Source organism: Canis lupus, chromosome 6 (genome assembly GCF_011100685.1).
Source record: "Canis lupus familiaris isolate Mischka breed German Shepherd chromosome 6, alternate assembly UU_Cfam_GSD_1.0, whole genome shotgun sequence".
Lineage (NCBI taxonomy): Eukaryota > Metazoa > Chordata > Mammalia > Carnivora > Canidae > Canis > Canis lupus.
Window position 1 is genome coordinate 59791623 of NC_049227.1, and position 19750 is coordinate 59811372.

The 19750-nt window shown below is 37.6% G+C and overlaps 1 protein-coding gene across 1 annotated transcript; it reads left to right on the top strand.

Moving 5' to 3' along the window:
• The first annotated feature begins 355 nt into the window (after positions 1 to 355).
• GBP5 (guanylate binding protein 5) lies at positions 356 to 19102 on the top strand. The gene is made up of 11 exons (XM_038541450.1): positions 356 to 545; positions 3453 to 3661; positions 4176 to 4303; positions 12616 to 12725; positions 12983 to 13179; positions 13567 to 13809; positions 14872 to 15152; positions 15958 to 16170; positions 16926 to 17028; positions 17310 to 17491; positions 18122 to 19102. The coding sequence occupies exons 2-11, from the start codon at positions 3472 to 3474 to the stop codon at positions 18236 to 18238; spliced, it is 1764 nt and encodes a 587-aa protein (XP_038397378.1). The 5' UTR covers positions 356 to 545; positions 3453 to 3471; the 3' UTR covers positions 18239 to 19102.
• The last annotated feature ends 648 nt before the right edge of the window (positions 19103 to 19750 follow it).

Below are 19750 nucleotides of genomic sequence, written 5' to 3' on the forward strand. Positions count from 1 at the left end.
AAACAGAAAAGGTACATTCACAAAACTCAGGCATACTTTGGGGTTATATTCACTATGACTGTAGACTTATTATGGTTCCTCACAGCTCTGAGGACCAGGCTTACAGCAGGAAAAAAAAGGAAAAAAAACCCCACAACTGATCTCAATCTCAAAGAAGCAATCTCAAAAATTGCAAAAACAGTCTCTTCCACTAACAACATGCAGTTTCTAATAATTCAGGCCAAACATCCAGCCCATTCACCAGGAAATACTCAGGAAATGACTGGTAAAGTGACTAGTCCCTGAGATTATCTTGTGGTTTCAGTTTCTATATGTATGAGGTTTTGAAGACTCTTTCTACTTTTGGTTTGTATTTCATATTCTAATCCTTTGCCCTCTGATGGTCTGGGGGAGGGGGTGGTAGTAAGAAATCCCCAGAATTGTGAAAGAAAGATATCAGAAATCAACACACCTAAACTGAAGGACAAAGAGCTCTTAGCTCCTTCTCAGGGAAGCAGCTTTAGTACCAGCTCTAAAGGATCCCTGCTACTGATCTTGCAGTTAAGGTAAGACTAGGGCAGGGGTGGAAAAGATTTACAAGGGTCAGAATGTTTTTAAAACTTTCTATCCAGGATAGGATGCAGCCAAGCCTGATGTGGACATTAGACACCTTTAAAGACTAAATTGTGATGTTACAAGACAGCAGAATTTTTCTTTTAATTTTTTAAAAATATTTTATTCATTTATTCATGAGAGACACAAACACACACAGAGAGAGACACACACAGAGAGAGAGAGAGAGAGAGAGAGAGAGAGACAGGCAGAGGGAGAAGCAGGCTCCATGCAGGGAGCCTGATGTGGGACTCGATCCTGGGTCTCCAGGATCACGCCCTGGGCCGAAGGCGGCGCCAAATCGCTGAGCCACCCAGGGATCCCCAGAATTAACTGAGCCCCAGATACATTTGGTTACTGCTGAATCAGACACAAGCATGTGTGGAGGAATAAACTGACAGCCTAAAATGTCCTAACACTGTTTTCCTTCCTTTGCCACCTTGAGATCCTTTCTTTTTGATAAAACCTAATTAAGTTATTTCAAACTGCAGTCTGATAGTCCGAAGAACTGCAACTGAATAATTTTTATGAGAAAGAGCAATGAATGAGATGTAATGTAAGTAGCTTGCTAACATTGTTAAAAACAGAAAAAGAAAAAAATTGAAACTCAGAATGAACAGTGCAGAGGTTCCTTGAAAGCAGCTATATACTTTTAGTCATAGTCTTATTTTTTTTTAAGGTGGATTTCTTCCTTTAGAAATAGCACTGGATTGAGGTGCCGGGGTGGCTCAGTTGGTTAAGCATCTGTCTTTGGCTCAGGTCATGATCTCCAGCTTCTCAGAACGAGCCCCACATCAAGCTTCTTGCTCAACAGGGACTGTTTCTCTCTCTCTCTCTCCTTCTGCCCCTTCCCACTGCTCATTCTCTTTCTCTCTCTCTCTCTCTAATAAATAAAATCTTTTAAAAAAATAACCCTGGATTAATTAATTTTGATTTCCTGGAACACACTCATTCCTTAAGGCTTTTTGTGCTGGATTCTGTTTCTATTCTATTGTCTCTACTATTATGAATCATTTAATTCCAGTTGCCCAACTTGACCCATCAATACTGTCTGGCAATTTTGTTGGCCCCTTAGAGCTTATACCTATAAACTGAGCTGAGAATGGCAGAGCAACAGTTAGTTATATATGGGTGTGTTCATATTACAACTGCAAAGGATGTTTTCGAGATTGGGCTCTCCTAAAAGAATTAAAGATGTCACCTAGATAACATTTGGGGGCAATGTGTAAAATACTTCTATTAACATAAATACACATATTAACATAAATACTTCTATTAACATAAATGTTATTCCTTGGGAGGTCTGAAAATTCAGACCGATTAGTTCCTCCTGTTAATGACATCATCCCAAAGTACAAGAGCTTGTAAGCCTCCAATATCTGCAAATAGATTTGGATTGTGTATGTTGTTTTTCTAGCTAATTGTAGATCATCACTGCCAGTTCCCCGTACCTTTGTAATCTAAAAATGATTATGACCCCTGCTTTATACAAATCAAGCAACCAGAAATCTACAAATGTATGGTACTGATACTGCAATAGAGATGCATTAGAATGGAAAGAGAATTAGCATTTGAGTCTGTAAAATCATAGAATCTCTCTGTGGGTTCAGGTTGGCCTGGGCATTTCCTGGCTCCCATGTCCATGGTGCTGTGCCATTTGTGCCATCCTTTGCAAAGGATCATTTATGAACTGCTCTTAAGCAGTTTGTTTTCATTGTCACCTGAATAATCTCCAATGCATTAGCTATGAGGAAGAGGGAAGAATGGGTTTTTATAATTTTTAAAAAACATTTTTTATTGCTGGCTAATAAAGGAATCCATAACTCTTCATTGTAAGTTTTTAATGAAAGAAGAATTCAAGCAGATGTTGGATTTTTAGCTTCTGTAGTAAATAATCATTTCTAAAATGGAAGAAAGTTACTCTTTATAAGGCAGAAAAGCAAACACTTGCTTGAGTCTCAGCCTAAAAATGCTTAATCAGGAACTCTATAGGAATTGATGCTCAGAAGTCAATAGTCAAGTATTATTCAAGAAGGCATTTTCACTTGCTCCCTCATTCATAAAACAATCATGCACTGAAGTTTTGACTGAAGAAAACACTACTATACCTATACAAAAAAAATTCCTTAAAAGTAGGTATAAGGGGCACTTGGGTGACTCAGTTGGTTAAGCATCCAACTCTTGGTTTCAGCTCTGGTCATGATCTCAGGGTCATGAGATCGAACCCCACATCCAGCTCCATGCTAGGTGTAGAGCCTGCTTGAGACTCTCTTTCTCCCTCTCCCTCTGCCCCTCCCTGGTTTGTGCTCTCTCTCTCTTTCTCTTTTAAAAAAAAAGAAATAAAAAGAAATAAATTTGTTTTTTTTAAAGTACAGCTATAAGAAGTAAAAAATTATGATTTGTTAGATTATGCTACATAATGACCTGGTGGGATTTAGTATAATACAGTTTGACTGGACATAGCCCTACATGAGACAGAAGCAAGTTGATAAAGGGTAAAAGCAAGAAGTGTAATATAACAAATAATGTTTATAAAGATTCAGTCTGAGGATTTAGGGAGGTAAAAACTAGAGATTACAAGCAAGCCAAAAACCAAAGAGATTCAGATTTTAAATTAGCAGTAGGTAAAACTCAGGAAATCGATTTCCTTATGTCCAACAAATATTTAAAGACCAGTGGGGTAGCCTATAATAGGGCGTAGAGCTTATTTTACTATGACCATCTTTACTCTCCATTTTTCAAAATTTCTTCAAGAATTTAAGCAATGTTGGAAAGTAATATGTCCCCAAGTCCAGAAAGCAAAATGACTTTTTCTTCTATAAGACAGGAAATTTCAACCTATCTCATCTCTTCCCTTGCAGACAAAGTCACACCCTAGGCATGACGCCAAAGATCTACATGCCAGCCCCAGTGTGCCTCATTGAGAACAATGGAGGGCAACTTCTGGCTAATCAGGAAGCTTTGGAGATCCTGTCAGCCACTAGGAATCCTCTTGTGGTGGTGGCTATTGTGGGCCTCTACCGAACAGGCAAATCCTACCTGATGAACAAGCTGGCTGGGAAGAACAAGGGTGAGTGGCACCAACAAAGCTCTGCTCAGTCCCTTCTGCTCACCCACACTGCCAGCACTGAGTGCAGTGAGGCATGGAGAGAAAGTTAGAGCCTGGGAGGAATACTGAAAGTTAATGTTTGGGCCACAGGTGGCTAATTATCTTTTGGAAACAAAGGCAGAGGTCTATTCATGACACGTCACCTCCTTTTCCTCTCTTAGTTTCTCCCTGGAAAAAGCATATTTTCCAATCATAAGGAGTAAAACATCAATAATATAATTTCTATATATGTAATTACAAACTATTAAATGTTTAGTAGTGTGACATTCTTGTAAAAAGGAAAAATATCAAACTTCCAAACTATGGTATTTGAGACTCTCATTTTTCCAATCCTCTATTCTAATTCAGATCAGTACTGGTTATACTTTTTGATGTGTCCTCATCTTACATCCCTTAAACCCTAGCTCAGTTGTCAAGAAGGTCTCTAACTTCCAGATCCCCTCCTCTGTTACTACCTCTCCCTTCCCCCTTGCAGGCTTCTCTATTGGATCCACAGTGCAGTCTCACACCAAGGGTATCTGGATGTGGTGTGTGCCTCATCCCAAAAAGCCGAACCACACTCTAGTTCTTCTTGACACGGAGGGTCTAGGAGATGTAGAGAAGGTAAGGAACAAAAATTCCTTTACATTCCTCTGAACATTCTTTACGAAGGGAGGTTTTTTGTTTTTCTAAATTTGTACTTCTACTTGATAGAGTATAACTTTTCCCCCTTTCTATTTTTCATAGTTGAAATTTGGAAATCTGAGATGAGAAAAATATATTTATAAGCCAGAATCATGACTGGAATAAGACACTAATACAGAGCTAGGCAGTTAACTGAAATCCAGAAAAGATGGTACAAATCAAAGCACTATCACGAGTCTGATCCTGCAGAAAAGAGTAATTAGTAGTGAGTTCTGGGTCAGAGGACCTTGGGTTAGAATACGGCCCTGGCACTTGTAGCTCTCTGACCTTGACATGCAAATCTCCTCAACTCTTTTACTTCCCTTTTGGCCTTATCCAACTTAGCATTTGGACAGTAGGCATGTGGGATTTTTCCACTTTTATATTGATATTTAACAACCAGCTAACTGTGTGGGAGTTAGGGGAAAGATTTGATTTGTAACACTTGCCAGCTTTTTAAATATTCTCATTAAAGCTGATTCCAAGCTTCCAAAGTGAAGTCACTAAACTCCGGGTTCAGAAGAGATGTGTACAGTCAGCTCCTGTAAGCTGGTATGAGTTGGCTCTAGCATACAATGGAAATTTTCCCTTTCAGTTCTCTCTCTTTTTTTTTTAAGATTTTATTTATTCATGAGAGATGGGGTAGAGAGAGAGAGAGAGAGAGAGAGGCAGAGACACAGGCAGGGAGGCCACTCCCTCCCTGCAGGGAGCCTGATGTGGGACTCCATCCCAGGACTCCAGGATCACGCCCTGGGCCAAAGGCAGGCACCAAACTGCTGAGCCACCCAGGGATCCCCACTTCTCTTGTTTTTTGTTTCCATTTTGCTTTTTGGTTTGCCACAAACTCAAGATGGTTAACTCATTTTGTGCTTTAGTTTCTTCATCTGTAACATGAAAACAGTAGTTATAAGCATATCTCATGGCACTGTTTTGAGTATTAGACAAAATCAGTAATGTGAATTGTCCTGTGTATAATAACTAGCCAATAAAGTAAATATATATATTATGTGTATAGGCCAAATTTGTTTTACACAATTGAAGATCTTGATTTTTCCCTTTATTTTTTAATTCCAGTATAATTAATGTACAGTGTTACATCATTTTCAGGGTATCATATAGCAATTCAACAATTCTACACATTATTCAGTGCTTGTCACTGTAAATGTACTCTTAATCCCCTTCACCTATTTCATCCATCCACCCTCCCCATAATCAGTTTGGTCTCTATAGTTAAGAGACCAAAATTTTTTAATTTTCATTTTTCTTTTTTGTTTGTTTTGTTTCTTAAATTCCACATATGAGTAAAATCAAAGGGTATCTGTCTTTCTCTGACTTGTTTCATTTTGCATTATACCCTCTAGATCCATGTTGTTGCAAATGGCAAGAACTCATTTTTTTATGAATGAGTAATATTCATGTGTGTGTGTGTGTGTGTGTGTGTATTTTTTTTTTCTTCATCCATTCATCAATTGGGTTGCTTCCATATTTTGGCTATTGTAAATAATGTCGCAATAAACATAGGGATGCATGCATCTTTTTGAATTAGTGTTTTTGTACTCTTTGGGTAAATTCCCAGTAGTGGAATCACTGGATCATACGGCAGTTCTATTTTTAATTTTCTGAGGAAACTCCACCCTGTTTTCCACAGTGGCTGCAACAGTTTGCATTTCCACCAAAGTGCACAAGTGTTCCTTTTTCTCCACATCCTTACCAACAATTATTGTTTTTTGTGTTTTTGATAAAAATATTGATGTTAAGTACTCTGGTTACCTCCACTAACTTTGACTATCCATTCCAAATACCTAACTAGTTATAAGAAAAACTGGTGAGGGAGGAGGAGTTAAGAAGGCAGGGAAGTAGGAGGACCCTAAGCTTGTCTTATCCCTCAAACACGGCTAGATAGTTATTAAATTAGTCTGAACACCCAAGAAGTCAATCAGAAGTCTGAGAGAACAAAAACTGCACATATACAAGTAGAAAAGCCTTTGGAAGTGCGGAAAGTCTTCAGGGAGCAAAACGGTGCCACCTATTGAAGGCCAGAGCTGCTTACGCCAAGCCCCACCCCTATGCCCCTGGAGAAGTATTTCCACAGAAACATATCAGCCTGAGAATCAGCGCAGCAGGCCCCTCCCCCAGAAGACCAGCACAGACAACTAGCTTGCAACAAATTTATTGATCATAGAGTGCTGCAAAGCTTCATTCAGTTCTAGGAGAAACAGGACTGAGCTTCCTGTTTACTTTTATTCTTTATTTCTTTTAAATACATTTAATTTCCTATATTTCCAAATCTTTTATTAATTTTTACTAATTAACTTTAATTTTTAATACTTTTCATACATGTTTTTAATTTTTTTCTTTCATTTTATCTTACCTTATTTTTAAATTTTATGATCTAGATTCTTTTAACAAACAGATCAAAACACACCCAGGGTCTAGTGGGTTTTTGGTTTTCTTGCTTTGTGTTTCTGTTTTTGGTTTTGTATGTTTTTAGTTGCTGGTGTTGTTCCTTTTCTCTCTTATTTTCTTTTCTGGGCAAAATGACGAGACAGAGGAATTCACTCCAAAAGAAAGAACATGAGGTAGAACTCACTGCCAGGGATTTCATCAATATAGAATTAAGTAAATTATATCTTAACTAGAATTTAAAACAACAACTATAAGGATACTAGCTGGGCTTGAAAAAAGCATAGAAAACACTAGAGGATCCTTCATTATAAAGAAAAAAGAACTAAAATCTTGTCAGGCAAAAATTTAAAATACTATAACTAAGATGTAAACACAAATGGAGGCCATAAAAATGAGGATGGATGAAGCAGCTGAATGAATCAGTGATATAGAAGATAAAATTATAGAAAATAATGAAGCCAAAAAGAAGAGGGAAAGAAAGTAATGGACCATGAAAGTAGATGTAGGGAACTCAGCAACTTAGTAAAATGTAGTAACATTCCTATCGTAGGAGTCCCAGGAGATAAAGAGAGATATAAAGGGGCAGAAGGTTTATTTGAATAAATTCTAGCTGAAAACTTCCCAAATCTGGGGAAGGGCACAGACATCAAAATCCAAGAAGCACAGAGAACTCCCATTAAATTCAATAAAAGCCCACCATCAGAAAGGCATAACACAGTCAAATTCACAAAGTACACAGACAAGGAAAGAATCCTGAAAGCAACAAGGGAAAAAAGTCCTTAACCTACAAAGGAAGACAGATCAGGTTCTCAGCAGATCCATTCAGAGAGACTTGGCAGGCCAGAAAGGAGTGAAAGGAATTATTCAACATGTTGAATGGGAAAAAATATGCAGCAAAGCATTCTTCATCCAGCAAGCTCTTATTCAAAAGAGGAGAAAGAGTTTTCCAGACAAAAAATAAAGAGGTTCATGACCAGTCCTGCAAGAATTTTTTTTAAAGATTTTATTTATTTATACTAAATAAATAAGAGCCACAAAGAGAATGGCAGAGATATATAGGCAGATAGAGAAGCAGGCTCTGAATTCATTCTCTCAATAATCACTCTGAATGTAAATGTACAAACTTTTCCAGTCAAAAGACATAATGTATCAGAATGGATTGAAAAATATGATCCATCTATATGGTACCTACAAGAGACTCATTTTAGACCTAAAGTCACCTACAGGTTGAAAGTGAAGGGATTGAGATCCCTGGGTGACTCAGTGGTTTGGCACCTGCTTTCGGCCCAGGGCATGATCCAGGAGACCCAGGATCGAGTCCCACATTGGGCTCCCTGCATGCAGCCTGCTTCTCCCTCTGCTTGTGTATCTGCCTCTCTCTCTCTCTCTCCCTCTCTCTCTCTCTCTCTCTCTTTCTCTTCCCATCTCTCTCATGAATAAATAAAATATTTTTTAAAAAATTGAAAGTGAAGGGATAGAGAACCATCTACCATGCTAACAGATGTCAAAAGAAAACGTAGCCATCCTTATAGCAGACCTAGATTTTTAAACAAAGACCAAGAGATGAAGGAGGCTTTTTATCATAATTAAGGGGTCTATCTATCAAGAAGATCTAACAATTGGAAATATTTATGCCCCTTACGTGAGAAAACCCAGATATATAAATTAATTAATAACATACATAAAGAAACTCACTGATGATAATATAATAATGGTAAGGGACTTTAACATCCCAATTACAGCAAGGGACACATCAGCTAAGCAGAAAACCAACAAGGAAACAACAGTGTTGAAGAACACACTGGGCCAGACAGACTTAACAGATATATCTAGAATTGTTACCTTAAAGCAACAGAGTACACACTCTTCTCTAGTGCACCTCAAACATTCTCTAGAGGAGATCACACACTGGGTCACAAATCAGCCCTCCGTAAGTACGAAAAGATTGAGATCATGCTATGCATATTTTCAGACCACAATGCTAGGAAACTGGAAGCCAACCACAGGAAAAAATTTGGCAAGACCTCAAATACATACATGCATGTTAAAGAACATCCTACTAAAGAATGAATGGGTTAATAAGGAAATTCAAGAAGAATTTTAAAAATATATAGGAAAAATTGAAAAAGAGAGCACAAGAGCCCAAAACCTTTGGGATGCAGCAAAGGCACGCTTAAGAGGGAAATATGTTACAGCACAGGCCTACCTCAAGAAGCAAGAAGAGTCTCAAATATACAACTTAACCTTACACCCAAAGGACTAGAAAATGAACAGCAAATAAAGCCTAAGGCCAGCAGAAGAACAGAAATACTAAAGATGAGAGCAGAAATCAATGACATAGAAAACACTAGGAGAACAGATTAATGAAACTAAGAGCTGGTTCTTCAGAAGAATTAATGAAATTGATAATCCACTCTAAGACTTATCCAAAAAAAAAAAAAGAGAGAGAGAGAGAGAGAGAAAAGACCCAAATAGATAAAATCACAAATGATAGGGGAGAGATCACAACCAACACCACAGAAATATAGACAATTATGAGAGAATACTATGAAAAATCACAGGCCAACAAACCGGGCAATCTGGAAGAAATGGACAAATTCCTAGAAACCTACAAACTACCAAAATTGAAACAGAAAGAAATAGAAAATTTGAACAGACCCATAACCAGCAAAGAAATTGAATCAGTAATCAACAACCTCTCAACAAACAAAAGTCCTGGGCTGGATGGTTTCCCAGGGGAACTCCACCAGACATTTAAAGAAGAGTTAATACCTATTCTTCCCAAAACATTCCATAAAGGTGGAAATGGAAGGAAAACTTCCAAATTCATTCTATGAAGCCAGCATTACTTTAGTTCCAAAACCAGACAAAGACCCCACTAAAAAGGGGAATTACAGGGCAATATCCCTGATGAACACGGATGTACAAATTCTCAAAAAAATACTAGCCAATGGAATCCAACAGTATATTAAAAGAATTACTCACCATGATCAAGTGGGATGTATTCCTGGGCTACAGGGCTGGATTGCTATTCCCAAATCAATCAACGTGATACACTACATTAATAAAAGAGAGGATAGGAACCATATGATCCTCTCAATAGATGCAGAAAAAGCATCTGACAAAATACAGCATCCATTCTTGATAAAAACCCTCAACAGAGCAGGGATAGAGAGAACATACCTCAACATCATAAGAGCCATATATGAAAGACCCACAGCTAATATCATCCTCAGTGGGGAAAAGCTAAGAAACGTTCCCCTGTGGTCAGGAATAAGACAAGGATGTCTACTCTCACCATCACTATTTAACAGAGTACTGGAAGTCTTAGCCTCAGCAATTAGAAAACACAAAGAAATAAAAGGCATCTGAATCACCAAGGAAGAAGTCAAACTTTCTCTATTTGCAGACAATCTGATACTCTGTAGGAACCCTGAAGGACTGCACCAAAAAATTGCTAGAAGTCATCCATGAGCTCAGCAAAGTAGCAGGATCTGAAATCAATGTGCAGAAATAGGTTGCATTTCTATGCACCAATAACAAAGAAGTAGAAAAAGGAAACCAAAGAATCAATCTGCTTTGCCATTGCATCAAAAATAATAAGATGCCTAGGAATAAATCTAACTAAAGAACCAAAAGATCTGTACTCTGAAAATCATAGACCACTTATGAAAGAAATTGAAGAGGACATAAAGAAATGGAAAAGCATTCCATATTCATGGATTAGAACAACATTGTTTGTTGCAATCTACACATTTAATGCAATTCCCATTGAAATACCACCAGCATTCTTCATTGAGCTAGAAGAAACAATCCTAAAATTTATATGGAACTACAAAAGACTCCAAATAGCCAAAGCAATCCCAAAAAAGAAAAAAACTGGAGGCATCATGATTCCAGATTTCAAGCTACTTCAAAGCTACAGTTATCAAGACAATATGGTATTAGCACAAAAACAGACACAGAAATCAATGAAACAGAAGAGAGATCCTAGAAATGGGCCACAACTATATGATAAACCAATCTTCAACAAAGCAGAAAAGAATAGCCAATGGAAAAAAGTCTCTTCAACAGATGGTGTTGGGAAAACTGGGCAGCAACATGTAGAAAAATGAAACTAGACCATTTACTTATACCATACACAAAAATGAGTTGAAAATGGATGAAAGATCTTAATATGAGACAGGAAACCATCAAAATTCAAGAGGAGAACATAGGCAGAAACCTCCTTGATCTTGGCCATATCAATTTCTTACTAGACACATTACCAGAAACAAGGGAAACAAAAGCAAAAATGAATTATTGGGACTTTGACAAGATAAAAAGCTTCTGCACATTGAAGGAAACAATCAACAAAACTAAAAGATAGCTTTCTGAATGGGAGATGATATCTGCAAACAAGGTATCTGATAAAGGATTAATATCCAAGATCTACAACAAACTTACCAAATTCAACATTTCAAACACAAATAACCCAGTTAAGAAATGGGCAGAAGCCATGAACAGACACTTTTCCAAAAAGACATTTAGGTCGCTAACAGACACATGAAAAGATGCTCATCATCACTCATCATTAGGGAAAAACAAATCCAAACCATGATGAGATATAATCTCACACCTCTCAGAATGGCTAAAATTAACAGCACAAGAAACAATAGGTGTTGGTAAGGATGTAGAGAAAGGGGAAGCCTCTTGCACTGTTGAGGCAAATGCAAACTGGTGCAGCCACTCTGGAGAACAGTATGGAGGTTCCTCAAAGTGTTAAAAATAGAGGTACTCTATGATTCAGCAATTGCATCACTAGGTATTTATCCAAAGGATACAAAAATATAGATTCAAAGGGATACATGCACCCTGATGTTTATAGCAACATTATCAACCATAGCCAAACTATGGAGAGAACCCAAATGGCAACCAATGAATGGTTAAAGAAGATGTGGCATAGGGATGCCTGGGTGGCTCAGTGGTTGAGCATCTGCCTTTGGCTCAGAGTGTGATCCCAGGGATCCTAGGATAAAGTCCCCTGTCGGGCTCCCCACAGGCAGCCTGCTTTTCCCTCTGCCTATGTCTCTGCCTCTCTATGTCTCTCATGAATAAATAAATTTCTTTAAAAAAGAAGGTATGGCATATATATATATATATATATATATATATATATATAACATATATATGTGTATATATATATATACACACACACACACACACATATATATATATGTATATATTTATACATACACACACACAATGGAGTGTTTCTCAACCATCAAAATGAGTGGTCTTGCCATTTGCAATGACATCGATGGAGCTAGACTGTATTATGCTAAATGAAAAAAGTCAGAGAAAGATAAATACCATATGATCTCACTCATATATGGAATTTAAGAAAGAGAACAAATTAACACGTGGGAAGGGGAAAAGAAAAAAAAGAGAGAGAGAAACAAGCCATAAGAGAATCTTAATGATAGAGAACAAACTAAGGGTTGGTGGAGGGAGGTGGATGGGAGATGGGCTAGACAGATGATGGGTATTAAGATGTTTATGTAAGTGATGAATCACTGAATTCTATTCAAAAACCAATATTGGAATTCTATTCCAAAACCAATATTGCCCTGTATATTAACTATTAAATTTAAATTAAAATAATAATAAAATAAGTTTAAAAAAGAAAAACTGGTGAGTTAACAGTATATGATTCTATATAAATTTATCAATGTTAACAGAACTTTGAATAGTAATGTTTCTCATAATCATTTTTGTTTATCTTGCTTAACGTAAGTCAAGGGCCTATTTTTAATGATTGGTCATCTAAGAATACTATGAGACATGACTTAAATTTGTTCTTTTAGGGTGACAAGAACAATGATGCCCAGATCTTTGCATTGGCAATACTATTGAGTAGTACCTTTGTATACAATACTATGAACAAAATTGATCAGAAGGCTATTGACCTATTGCAGTATCCTTATGTGGTCCAAGATGGCACTGGAGCCAGAGAGAACTCTATTTACCAGCTGTGTTTGTGAGTTTGTGAATCAAGCACGAAAATGAAAAAATATAAAGCACTAAAGGTACGAAAGAGAGTCCTTAAATTTATAGATCAAATGAGGAGTTAAGACCCAAAGGGAAAATAAACATATAGGGAGACATGGAACTAAATATATATGGGCTTAGATGAAGTCCTATTTCCATCAGTTTTCCTTAACTGCATCCCAGCTATGTTACAGAACTGTCGAATCTGCTCAGGAAAGTATCCTCACCTGATCTTGAAGGGGTTGAAGATGCAACTAACCTTCAGAGCTTCTGTCCAGACTTTGTGTGGACTCTGAGAGATTTCTTTCTAACCCTGGAAAAAGATGGGCAAGACATCACAGCAGATGAATACTTGGAGAATTCCCTAAGGCTAAAGCAAGGTAGCTGGACTTCAGTTTTAAAAGAGAGAAGAAGAAAAAAATAAAAAAATAAAAAAAAAAAATAAAAGAGAGAAGAGTACTAAGAGAAATTTTATCTCATGTGTAGGTGGTTAAATTAATAGTTTCATATATTTACTCACCTTGCTAAACTACCAAATAAATATTCGTTTATAGTAAACTAATAGACTCAGTATTAAATTGTATTAATCCCCTGTTCTTGGAGCAAATTCTTTTTTCCTTTCCCTGATTAGTTACCTTTCAGCTTTTTGCTTAGAGTCTGTGAAGATGTAGTAAAATAACATCAGGTGGAAGCACATTTATTTGAGGAGAATAAGTTAACTCGAATGCTAATCTTATGCTAAATGAGTCCTATTTTTCTTTTCCCAGGCACTAATGAAAGTGTTAAAAACTTTAATTTGCCCCGTCTATGTATAAAAGAATTCTTTCCAATAAGGAAATGCTTTATCTTTGACTCTCCCACTCACCGGAAGAAGCTTGCCCAGCTTGAGACGCTGCCTAACGATGAGCTGGATCCTGAATTCGTGCAACAAGTGGCAGGGTTCTGTTCCCACATCTTCAACCATTCCAACACTAAAACTCTTCCAGGAGGTATCAAGGTCAATGGACCCTGTGAGTACCCTTTTTAGAATTCTTCAATTCAACACAAAGAATGGGGCACTGTTGTAAGTTTCTCCTTCCACTGTCAATGTTGAAAATGCGTAGTCAATTACTACCAAGAAAATCATGTGTATCATATTTATTAAAATCCAGTAAGTACCAAAAATATTTCTAGTGCTTTTTAAAGTAATATCTCCAAAGTAGGATAAAATAAAGTGTAACCTGAGAAAAAGGTCAAGTTAAAAAAGTTATCCCCATAAATGGTCCACCACTGAACTAGACTAACTCATATCATGGGTTGGCATCGCTTGTTCAACCAATATAGTAGATACTAATTATATGTCACAGTTTTTGAGAGACACGAAATGAGGAATACATATATATTCTCTGTAAAAATGAAGTGAGTTCATACAAACATTAAACAGAGGCCCAGGTTATCTAAAACCCTAAAAGAAATCCAGCAGACTTCTAGGTCCAGTTTCAACTAGAGTCTCTATCTCTCAGAAGTTTGTAAATTATTACTGCATTCAAGAAGGAAGTTGAGTGCAAACAAAAGTATGCAAAGGACAAGAAAGACAAACAGGAAAGTTTCAACAAAGAGTAAAGGAGACTGGTCTAATGAACACCCGCTTTCTGCTTTTCCAGAGCAGGATAATGCTCATGACAGCTTTACATACCGAAGTGAAAGATGAAAGGGCATTCTGAAGGGAAAAGAAACCTGAGGAAGAGGGAAAGAAAGGGGAGAGTAAGAGGCAAAAGGCCTATAGCATTCTAATCAAACAAATATGCCTAACTTTGCATAACCATTTGCTTATTTCTCAATGAGAAAAGGATGAAATGTGGATGATCACATACATCTTGAGTTTTCCCCTTTGAATACTTTCTTTTCCCAAAGAAAGATCTTGCTTTAGGTCACACAGTTTCCCAAAGGACCTTATTTGGGCCACTGGCACCGTATGCAGAAAGCTGAAAAAGTGCAGGCGATGCACTGTGAAATTAACACTCACAGAATCACCCAGTTTAGAGCATGCCCTCTTTCTTGAAAATAACACAAGCATCTCTTCTCCTGTGAAGATCTAAAGAGCCTCGTGCTGACGTACATTAATGCCATCAGCCGTGGGGATCTGCCCTGCATGGAGAACTCAGTCTTGACCTTGGCCCAGATCAAGAACTCAGCAGCAGTGAAAAAGGCCATTGACCACTATGACCAGCAGATGAGCCAGAAGGTGCAGCTGCCCACGGAAACTGTCCATGAGTTGCTGGACCTGCATAGGGAAAGTGAAAGAGAGGCCACAGAAGTCTTCATGAAGAACTCTTTCAAGGATATGGACCAAAAGTTTCAGAAGGAATTAGAGGTAATTATCTTTTTTTTTTCTCTAGTTCATGGGGCTTATGACCAATAAGAGGCAAAGTTGCATTTTATTGCTATGAAAGGCAAAATTGGGACTGAATAGGGAAACACAATCCTTACTAGACTGGAAAATAATGATTACCACTTATGTGATCAAGATATCACTTATTCTGAAAAAAAAAAAAAAAGAAAAAAGAAAAAAACAAGCAAACGTGTCACTACCCTGGACCCTATAGATTCTGAAACTTTCACACATACACAACTCACCTTACCATGTTACAACCATGAACTAATTTTTTTAAGTAATCTTATTCCTTAAAACATTATATTCACAAAGTATTCATTAACTTTCCTTTTTTATTAATCAAGATGCAGAATTGCCAAATGAGTCTACTAAAAGATCATGTCTCCAGGTTTGATAGCATACACTACACCACTCTGGCCAGTTACTGCGTACCCTATACTCACTGGGAATCCCAGGCCCAGTGTTGCACTAAAACCAGAAAGTTGTAAAATAGTAGGTTGCATTTAAAATTACAGCATGAGGCTGAAGATGTGTGGTCTAAAGATGACATCTGAAGCAGAAATTGCAAAAGAAAGAGGTTTCAAGGGAATTTCAAACCCAAAAGCAAAGTAATTTTTCTACAGTATATCATCTTTGGAATTTTTCTAGGCTTGGTGGGAAGGATATAGTCTTACTTGTAGTCCTCTAGTTTCTAAAAAAAATATAAAGATTATTTTTGAGAACCATTTCTAGAAATTATGAAGTGTTGCTAACATCTTCTCCATGGACCTCTGTCCCTCTGAAGACTCTTCTAGAAGTAAAAAAGGATGACTTATATAAACAGAACATGGAGGCATCATCATGCCGTTGCTCAGTTTTACTTCGGGCTATTTTTGGTCCTCTGGAAAATGATGTGAGGCAGGGCATTTATTCAAAGCCAGGAGGACATCATCTCCTCGTTCAGAAGACAGAAGAGTTGAAAGCAAAGTACTATCAGGAGCCCAGGAAAGGAATGCAGGTATTACAAATTTTATCTATTAATCACAGAAATTGTTAAGGGGCTTCTTTCAAAAACCAATGAGGACAGGAAGAGTATTTATAACCTAATGATAGCTGTGGAATTAAACCAAACAATATCACCATAATCACCTGACTTTTATCGCTATCATGAACATTCATTATAATGAAGAAACTTTCTTGGTTACATGGCACAGAATCCCAATAATTGAAGCTAACGTAAGAAAGAATGATAATTCACTGGCTTATATAAACTAAAAGCAAAATGTTTAAATGCTATTCTATGTTCAAGAGTTCAAACAATATCATAAATTTTACCCCTTCCTTCTTTTTCCAATCTCCACTGCAGCTTTTTGTTCTCTTTTCCTCACTATTGATTTCATTCTCAGGCAGGTTCAACCCACAGGGTGGGCGAATGACACCAACAGCCCCAAGCTTAATTAGTCTTTTGTGCTCCCAGTCTCAGTATAGAGAATATTTCCCAGCATCCCTATCAGTCTTTCAAACACCCAGGCTGCAGTCTTTCCCCACCTGTACCCAAATTCTCTGCATCTGGTAGCCTTGGGTGCTCTGATTGGCCAGCCCAGAGCTTTGCAGCCACCCTTGTCACAGAAGAGGTTTAATTGGCAGTTTTACCAAGGACAGGGCTGAGCACTTCCAGGAAGGAAAAGATCCGGGGATGAAAAAGAAATAAAGGTTTATAACATTCTTAATCCCCATTTCCTACTCCTAACTTCATGTTTTTGGGGTCCCTAGGCTGAGAGAGCTCTACAGGAATATTTACAGTCCAGACAGTCTACAACTGATGCCATCCTACAAATAGACTTGGCTCTCACAGTGAGGCAAAAGGAGATAGAAGGTGAGAAGAAAATGGAGGGGATGCAAGATAGACCTTTCTACACATTTTAATGAATTTCATCTGCTTCACCTGTGATCCGTAAACCAGAGCAAGAATGGCAAAGATGATTCCTAGCTCCTCGGGCTGAATCTGAACAGGGCATGTGCTGTCAGTTGCAATATGGTTTCCTGGAAGGGAGACAGTTCCAGGGAGTTTTCTTTATGAGGTAGTAGCAATAACAAGAGTGGGGAACAGAAGGAAGAGGCTCTTTAATCCTAGAGGGTTGTCATTTTCTTCCTCAGAGGCAAATAGGAAAGCACAGGCTGAGAAGATTGTAGCACAAAGGTTGGAGACAATTCAAAGGCATAACCAGCAAATGATGATGCAAAGGGAGCGGCTCTATCAGGAACAAATAAGACAGATACAAATATTCAGAGAATACCAGTTGCAACAACAGCAGAGGGCCCTGGAACGTCGATTCCAGGTATGCATCAATTATTTCATCTCAGGATTTTAACCATATCTCTCCTCCCTGTATTGATGAGGGCATGAAGCAGTGACAAGGCAGAGAGGCAGCACAGTACTGCAGCTCAGGTCAAGGACTCTGGAGTCAGATGTCCTGGATATGAATCCTAGCTCTACCTCCTACTAAATACATGGTTTGAGCAACCTATCTATCCTCTCTATGCCTTGGTTTCCTCTTGTGGAAAATGGGGACCATAATAAAGCCCATTTTATAGGGTTATTTTGATAATTAAATAAGAACATTTGGGTTTAGAATTGTGTTTGTTCTAGAATAAGCACTAAAATGTGTTAAATAAAAGCCCAGGACCTTTCTATCCCCTAGCAATTTTTGTTGTTATCTTGTTCATTGCTCTAGATAGTCTTCTTTGGTTATGATAACCTTATTAAATTAATTTACCTTTTTCTACCTATGAAAGAAGCCCAGAATGAGAAATGCACATGAATGGAAAAGAAGAATTCTGTGACTGTCTTTTGTTACTTACTGACAGGTTAAAATAAACAAAGAAGTCAATGATTTGGGTTTCCCCCCCTCAAGTGATATAGACATTACTTTCTGCTAAGCTCTCCTGTTTTATTTATCATTCTTTAGGAAGAGGCTGAAAATCTCAATAGGGAAATCGAAACTGAACGCAGAAGCCTTCAAAATGAAATCCAGGATCTCCAGAGGAATGTTGTCTCATTGGATGATACATGCATCTTACTCTAAAGAGCTAAATATCAGAACAAACTTTTCTTGTTCACTTTTGCTAAAGGCACAAAAGTTTGAGAAATTATAGAAACTGGAACAATCACCACTTAAATAAACTTCATAATTCTTGTGTCAAACTTTTGTACAGTTCTAAAATTATAAAGCTTGTAATTAGTATAATGTACATTTCAGTAATTCCATAGCTTAAATAAATGATGGTCACTTCCTTAAAAAGACTGTGAATTCTGTAATAAGGATTTTTATCACTATCCTTATTTAGGGTGATACTGGCTTGGTTCCATCAGGGGAAACTGTCTTATAACCCAATTCCATCCCTCCAATTTTCTATTTTGGATTGAGGGTATTAGGAGTGGCCAAAGGAGTGATACCCACAATGGACAAAGTCAAGTACAATTTGGCCAAAGTCATGGGCTCAAATGGGCATCATGCTTGCCAAGTGGTCTTGTGCTGGATGCCATCAGAGGAAGGCACCAATAGTAAGGACAACTAACCTCGTGGAAACAATGTATGGTTCTCTTGTGTATGGACACTGCTCAGTTTATTGCCAATGATGTGACTCCTGGATACAGTTAGTATATGGTCTGCTTAGGTTCTAAGCTGAAAAAAAACACAAACCCCACAAAACAACAACAACAAAAAAACATGGTAATGAAATAAGGGTACTCCAGATGGTGGAAAGAACTACCAGCATAGAAACTATATCATAGGCTGCGGGCTAAATAAGACTTTTCCTTGTTAATTCTCAAAAAGGGCATAACTTAAACAGGATATTTTATATTATAAAGCAATTTATATTGGACTTAATAACTGTGTCACATGTTTATAATCCTTCAAAGCCTGTAAATAAATGGTATAAGGAATGCTGGATAAGGTGCCAAAAAGTTTGATGGGGATCATTTAATTTTATACTTGGCTTTAGTGCCAAAGCTAAATGATCTTAATTCTTTGCAATTATATATAAAAGCATACTGATTTTTTCCTAAAATTATGGTTTAAATACATTTGTACATATTTTAACTATAAATAACAATTAAAATTTTCAAAAACATAACTCTACTACTTTGTTTTCATCTTCTCCAAAATTGGAAAAATTTGGAAGGTCATAAATGCTGCAGACACATGACTGGTACCTTGAAGCTATCCACTTGCACCACGGCTCTCTCTCTCTACATATGTCTAACACGGCTTCCCCACAGCATGGCACACTCATGTGGCTAGCTTCCAAGACAGTGTTTGAAGTAGCAAAATTCCAAGCTTAAAATCTCTTAAGACCCATTTTTACACACAACTCCCTTTTTGTTGCATTCCATTGATCAGGATAGTTCATAGGCAGGATCCCTGGGTGGCTCAGGGGTTTAGTGCCTGCCTTCAGCCCAGGGCATGGTCCTGGAGTCCCAGGACTGAGTCCCACATTGGGCTCCCTGCATGGAGTCTGCTTTTCCCTCTGCCTATGTCTCTGCCTCTCTCTCTCTCTCTCTGTGTCTCTCATGAATAAATAAATAAAATCTT